Source organism: Apteryx rowi, unplaced genomic scaffold (genome assembly GCF_003343035.1).
Source record: "Apteryx rowi isolate R43461 unplaced genomic scaffold, aptRow1 scaffold_715, whole genome shotgun sequence".
In the NCBI taxonomy this organism is placed as follows: domain Eukaryota; kingdom Metazoa; phylum Chordata; class Aves; order Apterygiformes; family Apterygidae; genus Apteryx; species Apteryx rowi.
The window spans coordinates 353,791-368,345 of NW_020451000.1; the positions used below are offsets into that span (position 1 = coordinate 353,791).

Below are 14,555 nucleotides of genomic sequence, written 5' to 3' on the forward strand. Positions count from 1 at the left end.
CCGCGCTGCCCCGCGCCGCCGCAGCGGCCTCGCAACAGGTTCTCGGCACCCCCGGGCCCGGGTGCGGCGCGCTCGGCGGGGAGCGAAACGCCGCAGGAAGCGACGGTGCCTTTTTTTTATCATTAAAAAAAAAAGATCTCCATGGTCCTGAAAGCTTCCCCGTCAGCAGCGAGGAGTCGCAGCCCGCGGCTGGCTGAGGGCTGCCTGCACCTTGCTGGGTCCCTTGCCCCCACTCCTCACCTCTCCTCCCCTCCCCGTCTCACACTGTAAACTCTTGGGGCAGGCACTGCCATTTATCTGATGTTTGTAAAGGTCCGGCCTCCCCGCTCTGTTAGCGTAATAATCTACTGGGAATAGTAGGAAATTCGGGAACCAGGACAAGAAGCTCCTCTTACCTTTACGTCTGTGGTCCCTTTGCCTTGTAATCCGAATGGGAATTGTCAGAATTGTCATGTCTGGCAAATAACCCATCTAAGAACAACAGGAAGAGATGCATGAGCCAATAAGAATTTGAAAAACTTGAGGCTCCTACATCATTTAAGCAGGTGAACCTTTCAGAGTTCTGCAGGGCTGGCGGGTATCACCTTTAAATCCATTTAATGCAAAGGAAAATCACAGCAGGAGGGAAGTACAGCAATGGAGAGATTGTGGTCTTGCACAGCACCAGCAGTCAGGGATGGAATTAGAAAACAGGCATCTCATCAGCTCCTTCCCTCCCGGGCTTGCCAACATCTGGAGTGCGGGCCAGTACCTAACGGTGGGAGTGAGGGCTCGGAAGCAGGTCCCCCTGATGACAGCACAGCGAGAGCCCAGGGAGCACTGGCCCTGTGCCTCTGTAGCTGTGTGTGTGTGTCCATGACAGCTTGCAGGGACGCAGTCCTGCTACCACTTTCTCTGGCCTTCAGCCAAATCCCTTTGCTTTTCCGTGCCTGTAGTTTCCCACATAGGAGGTATGACATTCACTCACCTTTATAGTTCTCTAACATTATCGAATGAAAATGCCTTAAGTACTAAATAAAGCACCCAGGTGAGTTCCTCTGGGATCCTGAGGACCTTTTGTGTTGTTTCTCCGTGACCTGGCATTAAGTAGCGAGGAGAGCAGAGCTCCTGTTTGTATTCCTTTGAAGGCACCAGGACATATGCTAGCACGGGCTTCATTTAAAGCCATGACTTATTTGTACATTGCATCTTCCATCATCATTTCCATCCAGGAGGTAGTTTTGGATCTTGGTGCAGATGCAGCCTTGTACAAGCACTGTGTTAAGGTCCCCAATTTATCTGTGTCCCCATTCATAAGAATATGTCTGCTACTGCTCAGACAGTCTGGACAAAAGCACTGCTCTCCAAAGCTCTTTGGGTTTGACCGAGATGCCACTGAAGTCAATAAACCTTTTTTCATTGGACTTTGCATCTTACTTTTCTTATGGTTTATGTAACTTGAGCACAAACAAACAGAACAACATGTATGTGCATGCGTTTGTGATTAGCACATGCAGCCTCTAGGTAGTTCTTTGGATTGCTTTTGTAGGAGGAGGATGGGTTCCTTAAGATTTCTGAGATATTTGACAGCTAAGTGGAAACAAATGCCAAAAAAATCAGTATGTGAGGGAGTGTTGTTTGCGAGTCGCTCAGGACACAGCACAGAACAAGGCCCTTTGTCTTCCCACCCTGCAAAACCAGCTCACTGCTTTCTATGTCCTCACATTCATACTAAGGTTCCAGATCACATGTTCTTTGTGCATGACATCTCTGATATCCAGTCTTTCACATGTACCTGGACAGCTAAAAGTCTTCTCCGGGAACTCATCACCACACATCCCGATTACTGTAGCACACTTTTCTCTGGCCCTTGCAGATGCAGCCTTGCTCCAGTCATTTCTGCTCAGCCTTCTGCACCAGCGTTTGCCTGCCCTGTTGCTTTGACCATGTCATTCCGCCCCTTGCATCCCACCCTACCTCCCTCTTCTCCCTCACACTAAACAAAGGCCTCCAAGCCTCTGTGAGCTGCTTGTTATCACTTTCAAGACCTTCAACAGCCATTAAGGGATGTCTAGGAGTCAGCTTTTACCTCTGATCAGCTCACGGTGATAGACTTAATCATTCTCCTGCTGTGTCTTCAAATAAGCGCTTTTCCTGCTTTTTCCCAGGCTGTTCATTTGCCATAACCATCTTCAAATGCCACTTAATTGTCTTCCTTCCAGTCTCTACTTTAGAGAGATCTTTTTTTCACAGTGCCACTTGGAAAGAGTTATGCCACGGAGAAACTGAGACCCCAGGCTGCCAGACCATTCAGTACTATCTGCTTCCTCATACTGCTTGTCTGCCTGTGTCCATCTGTTGCTTCTTGCCTTATACATAGACTGTAAAATCTTTGGCAAGGGATACTTCTTGGGCTTAGTGTTTAAATCACATCTATTCATAGTCTCTATGGCAGCACAGATAATCTTAACACAACATAGAAATATAATGTTTATCTTTGGCAAACAGTATTTTCTTATGTTGCTCCTGAATATTTGGGTGACAGTTCAGATAACTGCACTTGAGTCTTCTCTGCAGCTCAGAAACACAGTTAACACATGATGCAGCGTGTTGCAATAGCTCATGCCAGCTGCAGAAGTTCAGGAGGTCACAGTGACTTAAGTCAACATTGCCAGAAGACTTACGGCTGATGTGGTTAAGTAAAATAAGTGCTACACTGCATTTTGTGGTTGCCAGCCAGGTACTGGAGGGTTTGTGTTTATGTTAATCATGGTTCAGTTATCTATTTTTAAAAATATAGATTTATTTGCTGCCCAAGCCTTCAGAATTTGAAAGCTCTTCCAATTTTATTAGATTCTTTTGGACTCCAGAGTCCTCAGTGAAGACCTAGCTTGAACTAGGTGTACTTGTCTTTAACGACCAGCATGGAAAGATGGCCAGGCTTTTTACTGAGCTGTATGGCAGGACAATGTAAAAAACTGAAGGTTCCAACTGGATATAAAGAGCAAAAAAAATCCCTATGAGGCTCATAAAGCTTTGGAGCAGGTTGCCCAGAGAGGAGGTGGCATTTCAGTCCTTAGAGGTTTTTCAAGACTTGACTAGACAAAGCCCTGTGCAATCTGATGTGAACTCCGTGTTGTTCCCACTTGGAGCAGGAGGTTGGCGTGGAGACTTCCCAGGATCCCTTCCAACCTCAGAGATTTTGTAATTCAAAGAATTTGGGTGGTTGGCTAAGAAGGAAACTGAAGGAGGACATGTTCATCTTCGAGTGTCTAAAGCAGAAAAATAATATTCTGCTCTCCTACAACAGAGCTGGGCTTAAATTGCAGAAAGAAAAATTTAGGTCAGATGTGAGGGAAATCTTTCTAATGTTAAGGATAGCAGAGCCCTGGTATAAACTGCTTAGGGAAGAGAAGATACCTGCAACAGCTGAGGTCTTTAAACTTAGTCTTAAAGACCTCCTTGGAAAAACACCTGTTAGGAATGGTGCAAGTGCATCCAGCTCTCCCTTGGACAGGGAAAAGGACCAGCTCATTTCATGGGGTCCTTTCAGCTCTATTTTTCTCCAGCTCTGATGTATGCCACAAACATTTTCATATTCACATGTGTAAAATAACGGGTCTTATTCTTTTCCAATTATACTGATAGGAAATCTCCAGAAAGAGGTTTTTTTCTTAGCATTATGTAAATCACTTCCAACATGATTTAACATAACTGGAAAAAAAAAAACCCATGGATTGGCAATTTTCATTTACTGACTTTAAAAATTATCTAAGCAGAGTTCTCAGCCTTCTATTGATCATTGTTAAATTGAGTTTTGGAGAACAAAAAAACCACAGCAGTCTATGTGCTAGCGTCCTTGGTTTTGTTTGCATAAGCAGACCTTCCCTGCCAAGCCTGTGTAGTCTACTGAACACTGGCTTCACAGACAAAGCAATTCTTCTTTCCAAGGCTGATTAGTGGTGACTGAGAATTTTAAATGGATTAAGTAAAACAGAGCATCAGGTTTTGAATTGTTTGACTATTTGTTTCATTGAGAGATATTTTCCCTGATGACTAGTGAAAGTCTTTTAAACAATTAACCCCTCTCTCCCAGCAATTTCCATTCTTCAAAACAGAAAGCAAACAAAAATACTGTGATTTGTGAAGCTACCTTTATGCCTGAAATACCTTCACTGATATCTTGGCAATGGGAAAATGCTTGGGTGGCAACGTCCAAGTATGTCTGTTATGACAGCTCTGCTGGAAGATCAAATTTACCTACTGAGAATTGCCAGTCCCATTCAGGATTTCAGAGGTTAGGGCTGGAGTCTGTCTTTCAACAGAAAAATAAAATAAACTTGGCATGGTAAAAAGTTACTGGAAAAAATATTTCCCTCTTGATGCACATTATCAATGACATTTAAATGGCATTGCAGTCATTTTAGCATTGTCTTCATCTTTTTAGAATAATAGCGAGCCTTGGGGTCCCGCCGAGATTGAAGCCCCCCTTTTTTTTCCCTGTACTAAATGCCTTGTAAACACATAGTAAAAAGAAGTGTCTGCTTTCAGAAAGTTTTAGTCCAAGGGAAAAAGAAAGATGAATAAATGATGGTGGGTGTAAGTGTTTTTATGTTATTATCCTTCTATAGATGAGAAACAGGTGAAAAATCACTTGTCGTTAGGGAAGGCCATAGCAAAACCTGGAAAATGAATATAGATCTCAAGTCCTAGTCCAGTGCTTATCTATAAAAATATTTTCTCTTATAGTATCTTCTGAAAAATATCATCTTATTATTAATACACATTTATTGCATTCAACCACAATTCATCCTCAGCCCAGACCTTGACTGTGCTCTCTGTTGGACAGCAGGGGAACAGAACGGGAATGGAAATAACTTCACAGGTGATATGAACATGTGGTTCAACTATATGCCTTTCCTTCAGGAAAAGCAGAACTCTTCTCTTTTACAGTGAAGATGTTCCCCTAAAACAGTTACCTACATATTTTACATTCATAAAGGATCAAAATAAATCATCACTTTTTTGAAAGAAAGCATTAGAGCAGCTCTGGCAAAATGAAAATTGATCTTAGGGGGATTTCTTTGTGGTTAAAGATTAAGGTGAAACCCTTATTCTTTTATTACTTATTGAGCAATTATCCACGTGCAAACACATTACATCAAAAATATAGCTGAGTTGGAGAGCCAGTTGCGACATGGTTTCCTTTGGACCGTTCACAGGACAGACCTATCTGGACTTAATCTTGGATACACTTAAGACTTATCAGTTACAGCAAACATGCCACAACTAAATAACTGCAGGTGTGTCACAAGTGGGTCAGAGGACAAGAACATTGCAACTAGATCCCCTCTTTCAGTTAGGTTAGTAAAATGGCTAGTGCTTTAAGGAGGGAAAAGAGGAGCAAGAAAAATCCCTCCCAACCAATAATTTAAAAGGGCATAAAGCAATACTTTCGGCAGGTCACCCAGATTTTTAATGCTCTTTTGCCCGGAGAATAAATGAAAGTTTGCAAGGTTGCGGTGGTGGATGAGGAAATAAAATTATTGTCTAAACTGAGATAACAAACGTACAACATGACTGAAGAAAAACGAGCTGCATGGTTACAATTTTTTCAGACTGCAACCATTCCAGATCCTGTTACAGTGAAATTTAGAACAATACATAAAGAGAAACTGTCAGGTTGAACATCTTTTTTTTAAAAAAAAGAACAATCTCTTAAATATGTGTCTTACATAAAATCCTTACTGCAACTGTTTGCTTATTGGTAGAAAAGTGGGATACATCTATTTTAGGTGAGACATGTAAAGACTTTGTCACAGCAAGATCACTCAGCAGTACTTTGCTACCTGGGTTATTTTACACTTTTTGGTCTTCAAAAAAGCTATCTGAGGAGCAGGAGATATTTAATTAGTTCCAGATACTGTATTTTTAGCACTGTTGATGCTACATCACACCTTTGCTCTATAATCTTCATGTATATAACTTCAGGTTCCTTWTTACAGTTGTCTTCTCTGGTTCGATTTCTTTGCTGTTAAACAGAGTATTTTCTTGACAGAGGGTGGTGGATAAAGGTTTCTGATAAACTTAGCAAGAATACGAACAGCTTTATAACACAGGCCTTTTTGACTTATGCTTTAAATAATTTGTGTTTCCAATTGGCAATAAAGCTATTTGTTGCCTATCAGTTATTTCACCTTTTTTTTTAAAGGGGATCAGCCATAGCAAAAATCATTGGCGACAATGTCCAGAAGTCCAACAGATTTGATCCTGTCGTCAAGATGTGGGTATTTGAAGAGATCATCAACGGAAGAAAACTCTCAGAAATCATCAACAGTGAACATGAAAATGTGAAATATCTTCCCGGTTACAAGATACCTAAGAATGTGGTAAGCTGAATAAATCACTGAAATTTTGTTTGTTGGTGTTTTGGTTGTTAATAGGGGAGGCAACCTCTGACAAACTGATTTACCTATTTTTTAAAAGAACATTTCAAGTGAATTCAGCAATAGAAATTGTGCGAGTAGAGAGAGTATCAGCTCGCTCCGACAATTCAAGTAGGAACTATAGATTACTTGAATTCTGCCCAAATTACGAATACTATCTGCTATTACCTCATCATACTTGGTACTTTAAAGTAGGAAGCAATTCATTGCATCTGGTTTGCCACCTAACTCACTCCAGTTTTTTGTTTTGTTTTGTTTTGTTTTTTTAAACTATGCTGGAGCTTAACTCACTTCTGTGACTTTTACTTGTTTCATATCAAGCTTATAACTTCAAGGTAATACACTAGATAAGATAATACACCATCTCCCTCTCTGGCCTAAATCAGCATATCCATCTGCCCTGTCTAGAGCTCTGTCTAGTCAGAGCTGAGGTATTTCAAACCCACAGCATCTACTGGAAAAAAAATGAAAGCTACTGCTCTCCCTTCTTCTAGAAAAGAAATCCGCAGGCCAGCCAACAGCCCTGGCTTACAAGGAGGTGAACAGCATTGCTCTTGGCTCATAGGTGATTTCAGGATAGCAACACATTGCTATCATTAATACTGCTGTAATTTCCACCAACAGTAAAAGCTATTTAATTTTCATAGATATTTAAAATACTGTATTATTTATCACTGCCTAAATTAATCATCTTAGATAACTTAGGGCTATTAAAGCAATGAAGGTGAGTTTTTCTTCTGCTCAAGATTTTGCCAACTAGCACTGTTTTATGAATTAAAGAAAGTAGTATTGCATTTCTAGAATCGTTGTAGTTGCAAAAGGAAGTTAAGATGCTGCATGTGATGGTTGCTTGGCGAGCGGTTATATTTAGCACTGCATATAGTGCTGCGATCGCATATTTGCACTCCCACGGCCTGGCCTCGGCACGCAGTTCGCCTGGCTTGGAATCGAATCGCCATTGTTATTTGCACAATGCTTTAGCAGGTCAACAAGCTTGGTGCACTCTTTTTAGAGCGGCCTCATCCTATCTGTAGCAAAGTCTCGGAGACTTTACCAGCAGAACTTGGCCTGGAGGGGGCCCTAACACATCTTCACCTCCGACCGAGGAAAAAAAACCCTTATTTTTTCTTCACATTGTTCCTCCTCATTTTGCAGAGGAGCTCTCTGTCTGTACAGTGCTGTCAATGCAGCCCTCTGCCCTGGTCCTGTTTTGCTATTTTCCCGGAGAAACAGCTTTGCTGGTAGCAGTTCTCATTCTGCTGCCAGGAATCGCAGGTGCTCTGAGGTTGTGCGCTCTAAGGTCGTGTCCAAAGGCAATATTGTCTCTGATTGTGAACGGACAGTGATAGCAGACTTAAATTCAGCTGTTGTTTTTCCTGTAATGTAGGTTGAGTTGTTGTTCTGAGTGACACTAGGGTTTGGAGGAAGATACAGCTTGCTAGCTATTAAGCACGTTGTTTGAATTGTTGTAAATATTGGTCAAGTCACTATAGTTTGGGGGGGGGGGAACAAGACAGACAATAAACAATAAACTCTGCCTTTTGATACAGTTCATTGCTGAGTGACTCTCAGCAGGTGACCTACGGAGACGAAAGGCTTCAGGAAAAGGCTCCGTTTCAGCGCGCCAGTTTGGCCCCTCGCTCCCTGGCGCTACCATTCGTTCCAGCAGAACTATACCGGCTCACGCAGTATCTTCAAGAACTACCTGAAAAGCTATAGCAGCAAAGGGGCTTCCCGGGAGAACAGCGCAAGTTTAAAAAGTGTATTATCCTCCCCAGATTATACATACAGGGCTGCAATAGGAGGCAGGTTTAAAAAAAGAAAAAAAAAATCAAAACCACCCAGACCTAAAAAAGCTAGGTTGCTTTGGCTATTTCAGAAGAAAGGCTAACAGTTATGCCGCAGCACCAATTCAAATTAAGTGTGTTCGCCGTGCCGCCCGCAGCGGCTTCGGTATGTTATTTGGCAAGGCGTGGGAGCTCCTACCTGGCGCGAGAGGGCTCATTCCCGTTGTCGCTCTTGCCTAGGTGGCTGTACCCAACGTGGTTGAAGCAACAAACGGGGCCGACGTCTTTGTATTTGTTTTGCCTCACCAATTCATCGGGCGAATCTGCGACCAGATTGCAGGTCAGATAAAACCCGGAGCATTCGGGATTTCGCTGATCAAAGTAAGTTGCCATCGCCGCGAGGCTCGGTCTGTAAGGCGTAACCGCACACGGTGAGCGCCTGCGTAGCGCTGCAGGTCCCCGCTGCGCGCGCTGCAGAGGCACGAGCATTTCTCTCCGCAACGGCTAAACCGCACGAAGCCTCTGCCAGTCCCGGGCTGTTCACGCGGCCGTGCCGCGAAAGGCATCGGGGAGCCCCGCCAGGCTAAGAGTAACCGTTTTCCTCAGCCGTCTTTAGCCTGGATCAGTTCCCATTTGGACTAGCACAGAGGTGAAAACAGGCAGAGAAAGGGCTGCATAAGCTGATGCTACCAGCAGAAAAAGCATTTATCAAACTACAGCCTCCATGAACTCTTGACCAGAAGGAGCTCTGGCTCTGCGTGCCTGTTCCAAGTACCTGCTCCTTCGAGAGCTGTTCACGGCAGCATTCAAACTGCACAACACTAACAGTTGTGCGGAACCAAAGTAATTTCTATTTCTAATGAACTGGGTAATCTCTTTTTCAAGGTTAGATTATCATAATCTTAAAAGGAATTAATATTTCAGAAGAATCTCAAGCTAAAAGCTAGAGGCAAAGTACAAGTATATAGAGTCTACTGCTCCATCTGCTGATTGCATTACAGGAAATATCCAATTAAAACTTGAAATGAAAGAAATTGAATTCAAGTTTTCAGACTGCAATACCACAGTTCTTTCCTCTTTTTCTACAGCCATTATCTTGCAAGCAGCAGAACACAGGGCAGTGGGGGGGGGGAGGGAGGAATTTCCTGCAAATTAACTTCTTTCTTCTTTCTTTCAAGAAACCTGTGGCAGTTCAGTATACTCTTTAATAGCAAGGAAGCACACAGATTAATATTTAGATCTTACAAAAAAGCCACCGTTGGTAGACTTAATTTAATAATTATGATTCCATACTACAGGAGTTCAACAAAAAGGAAAAATACAGCATAAAAGTGAACCTTAGGACACAGCAGCACTGGATATAAGGCCTGTTTCACTCTTGCAGGATTAACTCAACTCAATTGATTAACTCAATTAGCTATCTTCTGCCTGAATTTGCCTTGAAGATGTAGTTAACAAAATACAAAACCAGAGTGTTTGTATTAATAGCACGCAGCAGCACAGTTGTGCTTCTGTTAGCATCATCGTGGAGTGAGGCTGGCAGCTGATTTAAGGGTTACCCTCGCATCATACCTGTGGCTAATGCTAGTGAATAGAAGCCCCAGGTCCTTTCAGCCAGAAACAGAGACCTGCAGGCAATAGGAGAGCTTATGTTTTACCAGTGCTCTGTCGCTGTCATTTTCCTATTCTAATACCTTGGTTTTGGTGATCATCTCTTATTCAGGGGATTGATGAGGGTCCTGAAGGCCTGAAGCTCATATCTGACATCATTCGAGAGAGACTGAAAATAGAAATCAGTGTGCTTATGGGAGCCAACATAGCCAAGGAAGTGGCTGATGAGCAGTTCTGTGAAACCACCATCGGTAATTATTGCAAAGAGCAAATTACAGCCACCGTCTCTGATTTAACTTCACCTATGACCGGGAAACAGGATAATGTCTAGAGATAGCAGTGGGAGCAACCTGCAACTGAAATGTGGCAAGTCCCAAGAGGTTTTTTCATTGGTACGGTATGTACAGCACGTGCTGAACTCGTGCAGGGAGGCAGCACAGTTTTCAGGGGAGTTCAGGACAGGCGTGATCAGATCCAAAACTACAGCACATTCCAGTGCTGAGAGCTGTTAGCTAATTTCATCCATTTAAAAATTACGGCTTAATCCTATTCCTGTAGGAATTAGCAAGAGACACCCGTTAATGTGTGTAAAGCTCAGTTCTGAGTTCTTGGGCAGGTGACACAGTAGACCATTTAGACAGATAGAGAAATACACCTTGGTGAAGGTGAGCACATGCAGGCTCCTGATTGCACTTTTTTATCTTCAAACTTCTCTGCAAGAGAAACAACATTCTGTTCTTCCCTCTCCTTCAAAGCGCTTGCCAAGACACAGCCTCAGACCTGCCCAGAACTGGGCTTGACCTGCCTTAGAAAGTTCATCCAGTAGCTTCCAAAATCCATTGATTTTAAAAACAGCAGAAATTAAAATTACATTCCTCAATAGCCAATGAAGACATAGCAAATCCATGTTGCAATGCTGTTCCTTCGCCGTGCGAAGGTTATAATAATAGTGAAAACTGTACCAGTGGGCAGATGGTGCTGGCAGAGTGATTGGACATGAATAGGACTAGGCATGATTAGGAGAGTTAGGCAATATGCATTGCCTGGGGGTGAGTTTAACCTCTGCTGGCCCAGTTTTTAGCCATGCTGTGACGGTAACTCTGCAAAGAGGTTTTCCCCTTGGTTTTGGTGCCTCAGAGGGTTTCTCCACAACGGAAGCCACATAGCCCAGAAGCAATCACCTCAAAGAGAGGGTGTCCCCAAACATCAATTAGTGTAAAGGATGAGGAGCAAACCCAGAGTTTCTTGCAAGACAGGGCAGAAACCCCAGGGCTACCAGCGTGCTGTTGCCCAGGCTAGCAAAACTCTTTAAATAGACCAGGAACAACCGTCCAAAATGCCGAGAGCCAGAACCCCTCGAGGAGGAGCAACTGGAAACGGTTACAGCTCTCCACCACTGAGCTCTGAAGGAACCGAAGCTGCCTTGTATAAAAAAACCTAAGTGAAACTTCATTCAAAAGCCATTGCCCCACTGGCCAAGCACACTTGGATAGAGGCAGACCTCAGCCCCGTTATCACTCAGGGCTCTCTACCCTTCTCCTCGATATCTAGGGCTAGCGGTGCAACGACAGGATGCATGACTCTGGTGGAATTGTTCCAGCGGTGCAAATGTTGAACTTCATTATCTGTGAATCTCCCTGTAACTGGAAACTAATTTGCCATCAAGCATTTGCACCCCGTATGAACACTTAGCAATTATACCATTATGCATTTTCAAAGCGGCAATTATACTCTCGCGCTCTACCAAGCAATCTGCAAATATTACCCAGTTCACCTCGCAGCAGGGCGGCGCAGGGGTTGAAGTGACCTGCTCGTGCTCCAGGCGGGAGCGCCGCGCCGCCCAGTGCTCCGCGGACCGTGGCTCTAGGCAGGCCTGGGCGAGGGGAAGGCACGCTTGAGCAAATACCCTGAGGAGTCTCAGCTTTAATTAGTCTGGTCTCGGTTTAATCTCTTGCCAGGTTTGTGGTTATACAAGCTTTCTCGGGCAGATATCTGCGTTAGGGGCTATCTCCCTTTAAGCGCTTTAAAGCGTTATTAGGCAATGCTTAGGTAATGCAGTGGGACTTGCGTACGGTTACGCTGGCTTCCAACAGCATGATCTGCTCTCAAGTGATAAATGTCTTCAACAGTACACAGCTATGCAGATCGCAAAACCTAAAGTGGTCCCAGGCCCCTTACTTCAAGTTTCAGTTAACTGTACATATTACTTTCACCCTGAAACATCTGCAAAAACAGTATAACTTTCATTCTTCCTTCCCACAGGGTGCAAAAATGAAAAACAAGGGCAGATCTTTAAAGAATTATTGCAGACTCCCAATTTCAGGATTACTGTGGTGGATGACTGTGATACAGTGGAGATCTGTGGAGCCTTAAAAGTTAGTGATTTCAAACCTAATTGTTTTTGTTAGGACCAAATTCTGCCCTCACCTGGTCTAACATTAGTCCTGCCACTATATGACTGAGCCTGGGCAAAGCATATGCTGGTTTTCCAGTCTGTAAAAATGGGGAAATGTACTTAAAAATAACTGTTGGTAAAAAACACTTCAAAATGAATGTATTTTTAATTTTTGTTTTCCAGAGGCACCCCTGCTTTTGAGGGCAGAATTTAGTCCACAGTATTTTCTTGTCCATATGTTGTAAGCACATGGCACAAAGCCTCTTATTAGTGATAGCTACTATATGTAATAAGTTATTTCCAACATTCAGCTAGCGACCCAGCAGAAAGCGCATGTCAGATGTGACATTCCTGTTTCCTGCTGTTGAAGTCATGTTTGTTCAGCGTTCAGCATTGCCCATGTCGAGCTCCCAAGCTGAATCAGAAGCAATACCAAAATCATCAAGTTGGTGTTGAGGGGGTACTTTAGTGAGATTAAAAGTTTACTTTTAAACATACCGAAGGTGACTCCAGGTTACAGTTCAATTGTACTTTTACAATTCACCTTTTCTGGGAGAAAGGGGGTTTAGTGCCAAGAAAAAAATCGCCCTGTTTAACCTAGAGATGAACAGTTTATATACGTACAGAAAGAAATACCCAAAGATTTTATTTTCAGGCAGACTGGAAGGTGGGGGGGGGAGAGTTGTTTTGTTTTGTGGAAAATTTTTGCTGTCCTTGAAATCATTTCTCTGGCATTGCCTTTGCTAAAAAAAGAGCACCGGGGTGCATGCTTGTCTGGAGGCAAACACCTCAGTGGCAGTACTAGGTAACATATTACTGAAATACAGTAAGCTACACCATCTCTACATCAAAATGGGATTTCTGTGGGGGAAGAGCTGGCTTTTTCAGGGGCTGAAAACTGGGAGGCGGGGAGGGAGGCATGCAGGAGGATGGCGAGGAGCTGTGAAGACGTTTAGGATCCCTCAGCATTTGTTTGGAACATTAGAGAAGGCCAATTCTACCGATTATTCAGTAGGCAAAATAGTAGTAGTACTGATTACGCAGGGAAAAACCAAACTGGGTCTGCTGCAGCACCAGTATATAGAACGATGCCTGTTTAAATTACAGGCAGGCAGAGCAAAGCAAGGCACGGCTCAGTTAAGGATGCAGAAGTAGTTGAAAGAGAAAGGTCAGCACATCCCAACTTGCAAGTGGCAGAAAAGCAAAACGTTAATTTAATTTAACCTACATTATTATAATATTTAACAAGTTGCTTTGATTTTTGCCCCAGGAATAATAGTGAATACTTTGCAAAAATCTTCCAGGAGTCCAGCTACTTTTGTTTAACAATAGCTAGATGTTTAGCTTCTTTAACGTAAACTCATAGCTATTGGAAATTGAACCTACGGCGTAGTTCAGATGAATTGGGTGAAGCCAGATTTGTGGAATTTCCTTAAATAGCAGTGCGTGTTGATGAACTGCATGTCTTATCTGATGATCTCCTTCTCTCTATTTCTGTAACAAACTTTTTTTAGAACATAGTAGCAGTGGGAGCTGGGTTCTGCGATGGACTGGATTTTGGTGATAATACCAAGGCGGCAGTTATACGGTTAGGCCTCATGGAAATGGTGGCCTTTGCAAAGATGTTCTGCAGGGGACCAGTTTCAATAGCCACCTTTCTGGAAAGCTGTGGCGTTGCCGATCTAATCACTACCTGCTATGGGGGACGCAACAGAAAAGTAGCAGAAGCCTTTGCTCGCACCGGAAAAGTAAGCAGGATTTTGAAATATTTTCAACTAAAGCGTAAAGAAATCCTTCTGTGTTTTACACAGGCATCATGTACCTTCTCGAGAAGTGGTGGTGTCGCAGCAGCGTTCCCTCTGACCTGTGTAATCGGTCTCCTTTCTTCTAGTCCATCGAGGAACTGGAAAATGAGATGCTGAATGGGCAAAAACTACAAGGTCCTCAAACTTCAGCGGAAGTCTACAAGATCCTGAAACAGAAAAACATGCTGGATAAGTAAGTGCTTTGATTTTAAAAACCTGAATTGACAGGCAAAGCCACAAATTGAGTGATTCATAACATCTTCAGTGGTGCTTGTGTTCAGCCGGCCTGCTCGCTTCCGTATCAGCTGCTTTCTACATGCTGGGGCACCACCGCGGGTCAGCTTAGCCAGGCTCCCCATCGCCGCGATTAGCAGAATGGGACAAAGGCCAGAGAGCGTTAAAAGAAACAAACTGCGGACTTGTATGCAACGAAAGAAATCCCAAATCCCAGACGTTACCGGTCCCCCCTACACAAGGCTGGAGGGCATGTGAACACGATCCAAGAGGGAGAGGGTTTCTTCTCATCACTGCA

At 43.4% G+C, this 14,555-nt stretch overlaps 1 protein-coding gene across 3 annotated transcripts in view; it reads left to right on the forward strand.

Moving 5' to 3' along the window:
• The window catches only part of LOC112976309 (glycerol-3-phosphate dehydrogenase 1-like protein), a 36,465-nt gene that overhangs the window by 18,616 nt on the left and 3,294 nt on the right, over window positions 1-14,555 (forward strand). For 2 of the 3 annotated variants that reach the window (XM_026087398.1, XM_026087396.1), the window contains exons 3-8: window positions 6,191-6,368; window positions 8,453-8,593; window positions 9,936-10,074; window positions 12,086-12,198; window positions 13,733-13,966; window positions 14,110-14,216. In XM_026087398.1, the coding sequence (XP_025943183.1) occupies window positions 6,261-6,368; window positions 8,453-8,593; window positions 9,936-10,074; window positions 12,086-12,198; window positions 13,733-13,966; window positions 14,110-14,216 (842 nt within the window). In that variant the 5' untranslated portion in view covers window positions 6,191-6,260. Of the gene's footprint in view, window positions 1-6,190; window positions 6,369-8,452; window positions 8,594-9,935; window positions 10,075-12,085; window positions 12,199-13,732; window positions 13,967-14,109; window positions 14,217-14,555 lie in introns of those variants that run through there. The other variant, XM_026087397.1, reaches the window with a different exon arrangement.